The sequence below is a fragment of the Protopterus annectens genome, chromosome 3.part0, assembly GCF_019279795.1.
Source record: "Protopterus annectens isolate FY-2018-M chromosome 3.part0, PAN1.0, whole genome shotgun sequence".
Lineage (NCBI taxonomy): Eukaryota > Metazoa > Chordata > Ceratodontiformes > Protopteridae > Protopterus > Protopterus annectens.
The window spans coordinates 734,590,618-734,605,787 of record NC_056731.1 but is presented as its reverse complement, the minus strand read 5'-3'; the positions used below and the strand labels follow the sequence as shown (position 1 = coordinate 734,605,787).

Genomic DNA, 15,170 nt, shown 5'->3' with positions numbered 1-15,170 from the left:
TGTAAACAAGTTAATATGAATTGCCCCTACTAAGAATTTACAAACCTTGCACTTTTATATTCCAGGCAACACCTTTGCACATGTTTTATATTTGGCCAGTAGAATATGGAATGTAAGGAAATAAATACCTTATATCAATTGTAGCAAAGATGTTTTTTGCCATCAGTTTTTTTTTTAATTTTATGTCCGGAGTTCCGCTAGACGTCCACAAAAATAGCAAAAGGTTCAGTCTCAATATGCCACAATGGGTGTTTGAGGAGGATTCAGAATGTTTTTGTAGGTTTTTGGAATTACAAAAATTGCTGGTATACAAGAGTGGGTCTCAGTCAAACAGTTCTTAAATTCTGATGAAAGTCATGCTGCATGAACAAATCATCCAACCACGTCAGTTTTGGAAAAGGTAATGTTAATTTCAGTCTTGGAAAAGTTTGGTAAAAAGTTCCATCATTAAGAAACTGTAACATCTTATTTAAGTAGTTGAAACTGTTCATGATTACTACCCCCTTTATTGGGTTTCATAACTCTCATTGTTCTTTTATTTTTTTTTATCACGCAGGAGCCTTCTTTCATCACTAGACATGTTATAGAATCTCTTTGGCATCCAAGATTTTCCTTAAGCTAAGTTCACAGCGTCTTTCAAAGATGAAAGTGGCAGGACATAATCATGGGTTAAAAGTCTGCTCCAGTGAAAGGGTCAAGACTCAGTGAATGCACTATGAATATCATGTAAAAGTTCAAAATAAAGTTTGCTAATGAAAATTAAGTTCCACAGTTAAGTTAATGAGATCAAAATTTGATGAAGGGACAAAAGTGAACCTGTTATTGAAAAAAATCAGTGAAGGCAGAGTACAAGTGAGATGTCTGTAGTTACAAATGATAATACCATCTACTGTCAAAACCATACTTGTTTCTTTTGGTTTAATCATCTCCTCCTCCTGACCCTCTTCCTCTCATTTAACCACTGTCATTGTCCATCTGTTGATGTAGTTGAGTCATATTTAGTCAAAAACAAAAAACGGATCAAGGAGCACCACCAATGAAGCAAAAAAAACCTTTCATTAGAAAATGCAACCTAAGCAATTTCATCTCGCATAGGGTTAGACTGCGTCAGAGTAAAGAAGAAGTGAACAGTGCTAGCTTATATACACAATATAAAACCACCCACAAACAAAAGTGCATGTTAAAACAATGAAATAATTGTCAATTAGCTCCTTAAAATATTACACTCTTCCAGTAGGAAATCAGGCATAAATAAAAGACACAACATATGAGTTTCAAATGCAAAAAAAATATATATATGTGTGTGTGTGTGTGGGGGGGGGGGGGGTATAGGGTCTATATTAGAAGACCGACTGTTTAGGTGATCAAACACCTAAACATCGATCTTCTAATATCGAACTGCACAATGTCAAACGTCCCAGGGGAAACACGTTCCTCAGCCACAACACAAAAAACATTACTTTACATCTAAATTAAGTGGGGGGCTTTACCCCTCACACCTCCCAATGTGGGGGGCTGTGCCCCGCACACCCCCCTAATTAAATACACCAACTCCGAGATCGCACAATAGTAGGGAAATAGCAAACTCTGGCGAACGGCCAAGGGAAATCTTTCCCTGCGTTAAATTGTCCATTCGCTGTTTTTTTTTTTGTTTTTGATATTAGAAGATCGATGTTTAGGTGTTCGATTACCTAAACATTCAGTCTTCAAATATAGACCCTGTATATATATATATATATATATATATATATATATATATATATAAAATGTAAGTAATATCTATGAAATATAAATGTATAGCAAGAAACATAGATATATTTTTTGTGCTAAAAATACTAGATAATAGCTCCCTTTAATTTTAAAATACTAGAAATGGAAATACTGTCATTCAGACCTAGTGACACAGAGGCATTAAGCCTCAGTTGCCAGGTGAGTTCTTTAAATTCCAGTATTGTCTCCAAATCACCCCCAATGGAGTGATCATCACGCTATCTATTGCAAAAAACGAAAACTTTCTATAGTTGGGGCAAACTGTACTATGATGATAAAGGGCATTGGTGCTTTTCTTTCCCTTAATATCATAGTAATATCCACATATTCTGAATTTCAACTTTCTAGTTGTTTTTCAAACATAATAAGCATAACAGAAGTTGCAAGAAGCTAAATACACACTATGATTGGAATTACGGTTAACTTTCCCTGGATAGGATAGAGTTCTGTTAAACTATGAAACCAGAGCACAAGAGCCTGCATGTATGTACCTATGCTGCTTACAAAAAGAACACTTCTGCATTTTGCTATGTATCAAGCTAAGTCTCCCCATAGCGGACTTCAGTATGGTTCTAACATTCTTCCCCTTGGAATACACAGTAATTCGTGCACTATCTAAGCATTTCTTTATCTCAACTGTAAACAGCGTCCCAGTGTAATCTAATAATGCTGGTGTTATAGGTACATTGTGGTACTATACTGGATGATGAAAAATGGGATAAAGCCTTGATTCACATATTTGGGAATAATGGGAATTCACATATTGATTCACATATTTGGGAATAATGGGAATTTTCCATGGTACAATCCAAGTTGTGGGCTCTAACATAGTGAAACCTTCACTATTAAGTCTTAAAATCAGAGTGAATCTACCTCGTCATTGCCCCTTCACTTTGGTCCTCATGTCCATTAACATTTTAATAGGATAACACCCTGTGTAGAAAGAGACAAATTAAATAACACAATTCAATATCAAAGTTAGTGTTATCAGAAATAAGGCGAGACAACCTAACCATCTGTCCCTTAACCACTGACTTTTTCTGATAAAGGGAGTGACAGCTGTCGTAGTGGAAGTAAGTATTACTGAAGATCTCCTTCCTGTAGATGGTTGAAGTGTAACTACCCTTGTCCACATTTTGGCTAACCTAATGTCTAAGTAATTGATAACAGTACTACTAGTGGAAAGGTGAACTTGTAGTTTCCTGACAACATTTGAAAAAAATTCTCCTAGAGTCACCTTTCCAAAAAATAGGTACATCATCAAGATATTAAAATAAGCATGTGTGTATGTCAAAAATTCCTGGATTAAAACAGATAGCTTCTCCCACATAGCCAATACTATATTGTCATATATGGGGGCACACACAGCACCCATGACAACTCTGGAAATCTAGTGCTAATATTCTCCCTCAAAAAATAAAAAAGTTATTGGTGAGGGTTAAATTAAGCAGGGAAGTAATGGTCCTGATTTACTCAGTAGAAATGATGGAATATTCAGAAAGAAATTAATAAAACCACTCAAGTCCTCCATTAGGGGTGATGACTGAAAATAAATCCACCACATCCACTGTAATAAAAATAATATCAGTATTAAACCCCAGGGTGTTCAATATTTCCAACAAATGCCAGGAATTTTTTAAAATGTATGTCACTGAACTCAGCACTGCCTTACATTTCAAATCAACAAACTTGGCCAACGGTTCAGTTTTTCAGCCTTTTGCAGAGACAGTAGGCCTTGGGTTCAGAAGCATTTTTATGATGTTGGCGACTTTTGGCTTAGTCACATTTAAATATTCCCAGTCTTCATGTTTTATTTTCCTTGCAAGACCATGTCAAGCAAGAAGTCTAATTTGGCATAGGCATTGTTAATTTCATTCAAAGACACCCTTCTATATATATAGAATCATTAGAAAGCAAAACAAAAATTTTAGAAGATTAATTAATACTTTTCATTACTACAACACCCCCCACCCTTATCCGGTTTCATAGTCTGGATACATTTATCATTTGATATGGTGTTTAGAGTAGCCCTTTCATCGTGAGATAAATTGTCATGGGTCATTATTTTATTTTTGTTCAACTTATGTATAGAGTGAAAATGACCCTCAGATTTTCTAAAAAATGAATGTATTAAGGGTGGCACAAAGGTGCTGTATCAGTTCAAAGAACCAATGGAGGTGGAAGTAATAGCGGCTTTCTCATGAAAAAACAATTTAAGGTTCAAACTTTTGATAAAAAGTTTCAGTTGTATTAATACCTGTACAATATCTAATTTAAAATGCGGAATAAAGCTAAAATCTTTTTTAAAAACAGTAGAAATAGGTTCAGAAAATAAGATATCAGATAAACTGAAAACTTAAAACTGTCAGTGGTAGTAATGTTTAAATGTGTATTGCAGCCACATTTCCAGGACATTATTGCCTGTATCCTGCCTGCGCTCATTCATCTCTAATACACGAAGGCTGAGGTTTTTGTTTAGATGCTTTAATTCATAGAAACACATCAGGATGGATAACAGCATCATTAAATATGAAAGAACTAGTTAACAGACAGACCTTACATACATACATGCTTATATCTCAACAGAAAACTACAAAATGGCAGTCTAGCTTGCACATGCTCAGTATTTATACACTTGTGCAAGCCCTTGGATAGCTTCTTAAATTTGTGCACATATAGTTATGTGTATGTGTGTGTATATATATATATATATATATATATATATATATAGGTCTACCTGACAACACCGATGCGCTAAAACACTGACAACAAAATCACTGACACCACAAAACCGAAATTTCAGAAACATGAAATGTCACATACCCGACAAACCACAATCCCGACAGTCAACAAACAAAACAAATCCCCTGTCCAAAAAGCACACACAACACAAGCACACCAAAAACCTTACAAACCTACACTGACCTTAGACAACTATCTATGCACTAACCTTAACCCAAACCCAAACCCTAAGGTCCGTCACTATCGCACACTCACCTAACCCGCGCCCTAACCCTAACTCACTTAACCCACCCCTAACCCTACAGACTGTCGCTATCGCACACTTACCTTACCTGCACCCTAACCCTGACGTCTGTCACTACTGCATACTTACCCACTAGCACTCATTTGACATGTCGGTGTTCTTAGAGTCGGGATTCTCAACTGTCGGTCATCTTCATTGTCGATCTTCCGGTGTCGGTCTTCTCGACATCGGCGTTTCAAGCTTTCGGCATTATCAGGTAGACCCATATATATATATATATATATATATATATATATATATATAGACACACATACATATACACATATTGATCTACACTTCCCCTCCCCCAAAGGTTCCCACAAGTCTCCTGTCCGTAGAGGTTTCAGTTCAGTTCTCGAGCCATGGTTGTTGTCGTGATACTGACTTGCAAGTCTCTCTGATCAGCAGGTTTTGGGTTGCTCTAAAAAAAAAAAAAAAATCCCTCAGTGTCTTCATCATCATCAAGATTATTGATAGAATCAAAGTTATTCCTAGGAGAGCCTGTCCTAGTTCCATGAACCACATGTGGAACTGGATATGCTTTCCCTAAGTCATAATCAGTAGTATCCCTTTGTAATTTGTCAGCCCTACTTGCTTTAATTTTTCAAATAATATTGTACACTTTTTGGAAAATACCATTGCATTGCTGATTAATATTGCCAAAAGCGAAATCCTTTCTAATAGTAAAACACTTGAAAGCTGGAAAGATGCAACCTGGAGCCACTCGGTGTTATTCCAAAATTTTATTGCAACCACAGATTTAGCGCTTTCTTCAGATTATACCAGACTTTTTCAGAATCTGATTGCACCAACAAGAATACACTTTTTAAAACCCACTGGAACATCACATGCTTGTTCCCCCAGCCAATAAAAAACAGTACCTAACAGCACAGCTCCTAAATACGCAACACTTTTTTGACTTTAAAGAGGTACACCTTTTCTAAAAGCTACAGCATTTTAAGTTCATTTGTTTTAAAAAAGTTATAAAGTTTTTTTTTTCCTCAAAGTGAGACAATTTCGTGGCAATAGAATAATCTCCTTGCTCAACACCAGCCACAGGAGAAAAAGACAACCAAGCATCAAAATTCAAGTCAGCTGGAATATTGCCCCCCAACTGGTTGAGAGGCAGAGTACGTTGTGTGATCCAGACAACCAGTTACCACAGCTTGAGCATAAGTTCAGTTATACTTACCTCCACTACTACAGTTGTCACTCCCTTTATCATAAAAAGGCAGTGGTTAAGGGACAGATGGTTAGGTTGTCTCGTTTTATTTCTGATGACACTAATTTTGATAGTGAACTGCATTATTTAATTTGTATCTTGCTAGATAGGGGCTATCCTATTAAAATGTTAATGGACATTAGGACCGAAGTGAAGGGACAACAACGAGGTAGATTTGCCCTGATTTTAAAACTTAATAGTGAAGGTTTTCATTGTGATAAAGCCCACAACTTGGATTGTACCATGGAAAGTTCCCATTTAGGGAAATGAGGGAAATATTGGGTTTACCCCACTTTTCATCATCCCATGTAGTACCACACTGTACCTATACACCAACACTATTGTATTACACTGGGATGCTGTGTTTACAGATGAGATAAAGAAATGGTTAGGTAGTCCACCAATTATTGTGTATTCCAAGGGGAAAAATGTTAAAACCATACTGGAGACTGCTGCTGGGAGATTTACATTGACACACAGCAAAATGCAAAAGTGTGTTTTTTGTAAGCAGTGTAGGTACATACATGCCCTTACACTGTGGTTTCAAATTTTGATAGAACTCTACCCTGTCCTTGGAAAGTTAATTGTAATACCAGTCATGTTGTGTGTTTAGCTTCTCGCAACTCCTTTTCTGCTTATTATGTTGGAAAAACAGCTAGAAAGTTGAAATTCAGGATACGTGAACATTACTATGACATTAAGAGAAAAAAAAGCACCAATGCCCTTTATCGTCATAGTATAGTCTGCCCCAAAAATAGAAAGTTTTCCTTTTTTGCAATAGATAGAGTGATGATCACCCCAATGGGAGAGTGACTTAGAGACACTATTGGAATGTGTTTCTTGCTATAAATTTATGTTTCATAGATATTACTTTTATTATGTATATATTTTTTGCATTCGAAACTCATATGTTGTGTATTTTATTTATGCCTTATTTCCTATTAGGAGAGTGTATTATTTCATTAATTTATCGTGAGCTTTCATTAGTGGGTGGTTTTATATTGTGTATATAACCTAGCACTGTTCACCTCTTTATTCTGATGAAGGTTAACCCTGTGTTAGACGAAAGAGCTTAGGTTGCTTTTTCTAATAAAAGGCTTTTTGCTTCAGTGATGGTGCTCCATTATCCATTTTTTGTTTTTCAGTATTTCAGTTTATTTTGTGGAGTCGTATTTAGTGACTGGCACAACACCTGGGATTTCTTTACCTCTGTTCGCTAGGTTCTGCAAGATAATTCCAAATAATTGCTGTTTTCATTCACACTTCCATAGTCGGCCTTATCAAAGTTGCTGCCATCACTAAATATGTAGCCATCATCCCATGCTGTAGAAGTCTTAGTAATTATCTCTGGTGTAGGATAGGCCTTCTTTTTATCATAGTCATTTTTATTGTTTTCCCATTTAAAAACACAACAAAGTTCTGCTTCATAATATGGAAAAAGCAAGTTATAAATAATCTGTGGTATTAGCTCCATAATCTCTGACTGAATCTTGTCCATTTGTCTTTTTTATTTTGTCTCTGAAGAGATTAGATGTCAGCTCTATGCCAGTGCAATCAAAAAGTTAAAGTAAGTTTTTATGCAATACTAATTTAGGTTTCAAACCATTATGATATTCCATAGGTGTTTACTACCCTCTGGTTGTAAATATAGTTCTTAAAAAATAAATCATCCATTTGTAAACTTAAAATTTGTATAACTTGTTTTCAAATCTTTTCAGTATCATAGCAAATTTGTCATTAGATAAAGTAGTATAACCAACAGATCTTAAAACCAACTGTTTACCAAACCATTCCCGCAGTAATGGCTATACAAATCCATTCTTGTAATGTTAACTGCCTTTCTGGGTGTCTCACAGTCTATGGGAAAAAGTTAAAGAAGTCCTGGTGCATTTGGGAACAATAGAGCTTAACTTTGTGAATAAATCTGAGATATTGGCTAAAACAAACTACAACAGAGAGAGCACACCTGTGTTGGTTCCTCAGAAGGCAAATATCACTAATTTCACAGATTTTGCAAAAGAGAAGTGACACATAAGGACAAACAAAAATGTTATGATTTACTGTTATATTAACTTCTTGTTAAAGGTCTACTGTTACATGTACTATATGTAAATGGAGAGCACAAAATTGTAAATATACAGCGTAATCCTATTAGACAATAAGTTTATGTGGTCATAGAATAAGACCTGTTTAACCACTTAGCATTTTGATGCTGCATAACTCACGCTGGAACTTGGGAGTATATGAATAGTCATCCATTTCCAACCTGAAGGTATGAATTGATGGGCTGAGTTAAAGGGGGGGGGGGGTATTCCCTAGGTGTGGAGGTGTTTGAAATATTAAGCTGTCATGTTTTGTGGTATGATTGACAATAATTTTCATGAAGTCAGAGTGTTGTCTTCATGTTAACTGGGGTATTCTAAGCAAAGGATTTCAGATATTCTTGGGTCCTTAAATGCACTGTATTTTAGGGATAGGTCACATCTCAGAAAGGGAGAATGTACAGTCAAGGGAAGTTCTAGTTATTGGCTGTAACACTAGCCCAAAGCCCTTTAAGTGAGTCCCTACTTTGTTGAGCTTCTTCTGTCATGAGTTATTAGGAATTGCAGATGATTTCAAAGAACATTTATCTAACTTTGCTACTGCTATGTCCAACCTCATTAAATCACTTGTTAGTAAGCATACTGACCCTGACTGGTGATTTCCATAATGCACTTTGTTTTGATGGCACAATTTGCTATGTAATAGTTCAGTAACAGTCTTAAACTGATGCAGTTGTTATGGCATCCTTAGAATAGGACAGCTGGGGGATTTGCGGTTTCCCTGAGCACTTAGAGAACTTATGTGCTTGCCTACAAACTATTTCAGTCTACAGGTACCAATAAACCAGCTGCCAGTAAGCAACATTTAACTGTCCTTATCTTTAAAAAATAAACGTAAAATTGCTGTTGCAGGTAGTCCACAAGTATATACAGAATTATGTTTGATCATGATTATTGTTTTTCCTGTATTTTTATGTTTCTTGGGGCTCTCTAATGCAGCTTATTTTTATCATTGTTAGTTGGTTGCGTGCTGTTTCTTATCTCAATTCTGTATGAAAAGGAAAATTTGTGGACGACTTATTCTTCTTTCTAATGAACTTAATGTTGTTTTACTTGTTTTATTGCTTAGCATCTTTTTATCAGCCATCCTTGCAAATGGATCATTTTCTGCTAGTGTCCTACTCCTATCATTTTAGATGTTAGTTATATTTTTCCCAGAGTTCATCATTTGAAAAGATTGATTTCATAGAAGCAGTCAGTTCTGATTATAATCTCACTGAAATCCATGTTCGTTATTGAAGTGTTTTTTGTGCCTTTTATTTTTGCAAACAGGATCTCTGTGTTTGTAGGCCTGACAGACACCCACACTATTCTCTGTAAGCCCCTTTTCACCCATCGTTGTGTTTATTAATCACTCTTTTACTGACACCCAGTATTTGCATTTGCACCCCCTAGCCCCCCCCCCCCCCCAAGTCTGGCAAATGTCAAATCCTAGCAAGGAAGCAGGTTGGAGATCCACCACTATGAATTACAGAGGAGGTCATCTTGTTATAGGATTATAGCCCTTTCACTTGTGGAATGGTGTCCTTTATAGGATGGGTGGGCAATGAGAAGTAGCTTTCTTTAACATATCCACCATGGACACTGAGCAAATACTCCTCCAGGCCAACCCATACTCCCATATCAGCAGTTACTTTATGTCTCAACCTCTGCCAGGACTGTCAAAGACCCAGTCCATCATCATTGCGGTCCCATTCCTCCTTAAGATGAGCATGCCTGTCGTCCACTTGCCTGCACCATCAAACACCTATGCAACTAGTCATATTCAGGTCACCTGTGTCTTCATTTATCCTTCTTTGACATTGGTGCAAGCAGCCACTTGTGCTTCTTCATGCAGAGTGGTACTCAGTACTGGTAGTTGCACAGCTCAGTTTAGTTTTTATTCTTGCCCCTTACTTTGCAAGTCAGTACAGTCTGAATCTGTAAATATACATTGTAGATGCCATACTTTACCATCCAGCTTACAGGACCAAAAAAACATAAAAATTTTACCAGTTGTTTGTTTCTTTATCCTTTGCAGTTTGGCCACTCATCCTTCACCAGATGCATCTTTTGGAATTGTTAGGCCACTACTTTTCTCTGGTGCAATAATATTTTTCTCTTTAAACATCCCTTCACCAGAGTAGTTGCTATGTCTGTAGATCAGGTTGTCTGTATTGCAGGCATGTAGGCCACAAAAATAACTTTTGATAAGTACAGTACTATACTCTGTGTATGTCTCTGTCGTCTTACATTAGATGAGTCATTAGAATACTCTTCCTTAGGTCTCTGTACACTAGGAAATTTTGAGAGAGTTAAAGAATGAATGTTGGACATGATTTCGGGAAATTATTAAACTTATATACTGACCATATTTATTCTCTCCTAATTTTTCTTATTAGTCTTTTCTGTTTAGTATGCTGTTAAGCTTATCTTCTGAACTCACCATTTGTTATGTACTTATCCGTTTGTCTTTCTCTTACCTCATGCATGAAGAATACTATTCTATTCACTTTTACATAACTTTACATTGAAGGCTTTTACCACATCTGCATCTCTTCAGAGAAAGCAGTAATATCCTTTGACAAAAAAAGCCTAAATATTTGGAGTTGATGCCAAGTTAAACAGTTCAGCATGACACTGCTTTGTGATGGAGATGTACTTGGGCACTGCTTTTTGCATCTGAACTTTTTATTTGACAGAGTGTAATTTGTTCCTGTGATAATATGCACGAATCTGGACTGTATTATGAATATTTTTAATAACAGTGGAAATGAAGAATTTAATTATTTGAATTTGAGTGAATATTATAGTGAATAAGCTTAATTATTTGAAATTTGTGTATCAAATTAGACCTTCAGCTGTATCATCTTGTAATGAACAGAACATCCACCTTAATTTATTAGTAGTAGTTAATTTATCTGTAGGGAAAATAGGGAAAGCTCCTTAATTATCTTTTTTTTAATACTGACATCATTATTTTTATTCATGTTTTTATAGACAAGAACTACTTCATAATGGGGAGGTAAGTTTTGTCTTCTGTTATTGTTTCTTATGCTAGTCTTTAATTATCATGAGTGACCTTCTCTTGAATTTTGTCTCAATTACTACTTTGTAGTACCACATTTACTTTGCCTTGTTTCTTGCCTTATTGATAGACATTTTCGGTCAGAAAGTTATTTTCCTCTTTCAGAGCTAGACCTACGTAATCTGTTCTACCTTCTGTGTGTCTTAAACATAAATAAATAAAAAACATTTATGGTTAGCTGCTGTGGTTTTGTATTGTTCTTGTTTTTACTTTTCCAGGGAGCTTGTTTGGCAGTTAATCATTAATAGAGTTTGATTATAGCTCCTTGGTTTGGAACATTTGTCATTCACTATTCCTTTATTTTTTATAATTTGGGTGGTTTCCCTCGGAAGCAGTAATTAAATGTGAATTTCTTTGGTGCTAATCCTGTGGGGAAATAATTCTGTATGGAACAAGCACAGTAGATGTCTCTTTTTTGTTTAAAGGAGGGTCACATCCATACCAGGTGTGAAATATGTTCAGTTTTCCTGCTCAGTTTTAAGAGATAGGAGCAAACATTTACAGTTGCAGTTATTTAAGCAAGCACAAAAGGTTTCCGAGTCATTGGATACCCATTGATGCTAGACTCCAGGATGACTAGTTGTCTTTGGTTCTGGAATCTTCAGCCTCAAAGCCTTACTCTTCAAGACCCTGAAGTATTGCATATCTGATCCATCTACAGTAAAGGTTTGCTCTTTTTGTCCCTGCTCTGTCTTATTGATCATCAGCTCCTTCCCAGACAATGGGCTTATTTATTCCCCATCACTGGGGTGAGGGTCAGAAAGAGTACTTTGAGGGACTGATGAATGAAGAGAATGAGAGAGAAAGAAGGTTGGATGATGTGGGGATAGTAAATCAGGAAGTGCACCAGATTAGCAAGGAGGAAATAAGAACAATTATGAAGAGGATGAAGAATGGAAAGGCTGTTGGTCCAGATGACATACCTGTGGAAGCATGGAGGTGTTTAGGAGAGATGGCAGTGGAGTTTTTAACCAGATTGTTTAATGAGATCTTGGAAAGTGAGAGGATGCCTGAGGAGCAGAGAAGAAATGTTTTGGTACTGATTTTTAAGAATAAGTGTGATGTGCAGAGCTGTAGTAACTACAGAGGGATACAACTGATCAGTCACAGCATGAAGCTATGGGAAAGAGTAGTGGAAACTAGGTTAAGAAGGGAGGTGATGATTAGTGAGCCGCAGTATGGTTTCATGCCAGGAAAGAGCACTACAGATTCGATGTCTGCTCTGAGATGGTTGATGGAGAATTATACAGAAGGTCAGAAGGAGTTGCATTGTGTATTTGTGGACTTAGAGAAAGCATATGACAGGGTGCCTAGAGAGGAGTTGTGGTATTATATGAGGAAGTTGGGAGTGGCAGAGAATTATGTAAGAATGGTACAGGATGTGTACAAGGGTAGTGTGACAGTGGTGAGGTCTGTGGTAGGAGTGATGGATGCATTTAAGGTGGAGGTGGGATTGCATCAAGGATCAGCTCTGAGCCCTTTCTTATTTGCAGTGGTGATGGACAGGTTGACAGACGAGATCAGACAGGAGTCCCCATGGACTATGATGTTTGCGGATGACATTGTGATCTGTAGTGAGAGTAGGGAACAGGTGTAGGAGACCCTGGAGAGGTGGATACATGCTCTAGAGAGAAGAGGAATGAAGATCAGCAGGACTAAGACAGAATATATGTGTGTGTGAATGAGAGGGACGATAGAGGAATGGTGAGAATGCAGGGAGTAGAGTTGGTGAAGAATGAGTTTAAATATTTGGGATCAGTAGTTCAGAGTAATGGTGAGTATGGAAGAAAGGTGAAGAAGAGAGTACAGACTGGATGGAGAAGAGTGTCAGGAGTGATTTTTGACAGATGGGTACCAGTAAGAGTGAAATGGAAGGTCTTCAAGAAGGTAGTGAGACCAGCTATGTTATATGGGTTGGAGGAGGTGGCATTGACAAAAGGCAGGATTCAGAGCTGGAGGTGGCAGAGATAAAGATTTTATGATTTGCATTGGGTGTGATGAGGATGGACAGGATTAGGATTCGATATATTAGAGGGTCAGCTCAGGTTGGACAGTTTGGAGACAAAGCCAGAGAGGCAAGATTGAGTTGGTTTGGACATGTGCTGAGTTGGGATGCTGGGTATATTGGGAAAAGAATGCTAAAGATGGAGCTGTCAGCTAAGAGGAAAAGAGGAAGGCCTAAGATGAGGTTTATGGATGTGGTGAAAGAGGAAATGCAGGTGGTTGATGTGACAGAGCAAGATGCAGAAGGCAGGAAGAAATGAAAACAGATGTTCCACTGTGGTGACCCGTAATGGGAACAGCCGAAAAAAAAGAAGATTGGGGTGAGGGTTGACTGGGAGTGGCCATCATTTTGGCAGCCATCAGAGGTAGTTCCAAATGTTTTTCTTCTTTTACAGCACTGTCTCTCACACTCACTTGGCAAATTACCATGTAGGGGTGAGCAATGGGTTGATCTTGAAGGAAGTTTTCTCATTTCCACAATGGGCATTCCCTCCAAGTAGCCCTTCCTTTTCCCTAAAGCTTAAGCTCTTGAGGTGGTTTCCCCAAGTCTCCACAAGAGAAGCCGCAATGGCTCTATGGGCCCCAGTGTATGCACAGCCCTTATAATCCCACATAAGAGGGGAGCAGGACATGTCCTTTCACTTCCCTACCCTTCCTAACTGCACCAGTTCTAAGGTCACTGAACAAACCCAGTCACATTGTCCCCAGTCAAAACTCCTCCCCGGTGCACTATACAGCTATGCACAGCTATCTACAATAAAGTTAGCAGAGTCTGTTAAGAAACTGGCTGTTGACACTGCATTTTTATTTTAAAGTGGGTCGCACCAGTATGGAGCTGACCTTCAAAAAGCTGCATTCATTTTTAATTGGTGAAACAAATTCACCAACTTCTCTATTTGCTGAAGAAGTGAATCTAGCTATGTGCACAGGGGACAGATTCCTAACTGTCTTCCAAGTTACTGAGGATCAAATGGCAGCCCTGGCACTGTGGGAGACAGGCAGGGAGGAGGGAGCAGTAAAGGAGTGTAGTCCCTTTGCCTCTCCCTGGGAGGAGGGAAGGGTTGCACACACTCAGGGGCACAGTGGATGGAGTTAACTTCCTGGTAGAGACTGGGAAACTTATTGTTTGTGCCTCACGACAGTGATGCAGGGATACCTGGAGGAAACACTCCTTAAGGAAGTGAGAGCATACCCTCTGCTGTCTTCCCATTGCACAGTCCAAGTATACACCTCTCCAACTGAATGCAATAGGAATGAGGGAACAAAAAGAACACCACCTTGATCACCCCTGCTGGCACCTCCTGGTTGACCCTCACCCAAGTAAAGAAGAGCAGATGGACCTAATGGCCATTGAGGGGGCTGATGATCAACAAACAGTGGAGACAGAGGATACACAAAAAAGAAGGTTATTGTGTTATTGAAGAAGTGATGCCATTTGCTGACTTCCTCCCAGTGTTTCACAGGCTGCTGAAACTGTGTTGGATAGGGAAGTTTAATAGTAGAAACCACAACGGAGAGACAGTGGATAACAAGGCAAGCCCCTCAGTTGTTTTTTTATATCTTCTTATGGAACTTTTGTGAATGTTGCTTTCTTGAAACAAAAGAAGTTTGCTTGTCTTTATGGACCACCAAGATGTTTTGTTGGAACTAGATTCCCTACTTTGCCCCTGTATCCCTACAGATCAGGTTTGACTTGTCTTTATCATCAGTGCCTACTTTTTGGTGTCTGTTCCTAAAAATAGTATTGACAGGTACCTTGCTTGCAATAGCGCAGTCAGACTTGTAGGTCTTTAATCACTCTATGCTGCTTTTAGCATCAGTAGTAGCTTTGCCAACTTTGTCATCAGTTCCCACTGCACCACATATGTTGGCTTTAACTAGGGTCCTCAACTCCTCTGCTGATCTTTGGTTGTCAGTGTTAATGTTGTTGCCTTTCTTTTTCCAGCACTTATGTCAACTGTGGCATTCTTTTTAGCTGGA

General features: G+C 37.9%; 1 protein-coding gene across 1 annotated transcript in view; it reads left to right on the top strand.

Annotated features, from left to right (window-relative positions):
• Positions 1 to 15,170, top strand: part of DPY19L1 (dpy-19 like C-mannosyltransferase 1) — a 2,139,210-nt gene that overhangs the window by 1,742,819 nt on the left and 381,221 nt on the right. The window contains exon 17 of the mRNA XM_044065091.1: positions 11,099 to 11,123. Coding sequence (XP_043921026.1) covers positions 11,099 to 11,123 — 25 coding nt within the window. The remainder of the gene's footprint in view (positions 1 to 11,098; positions 11,124 to 15,170) is intronic.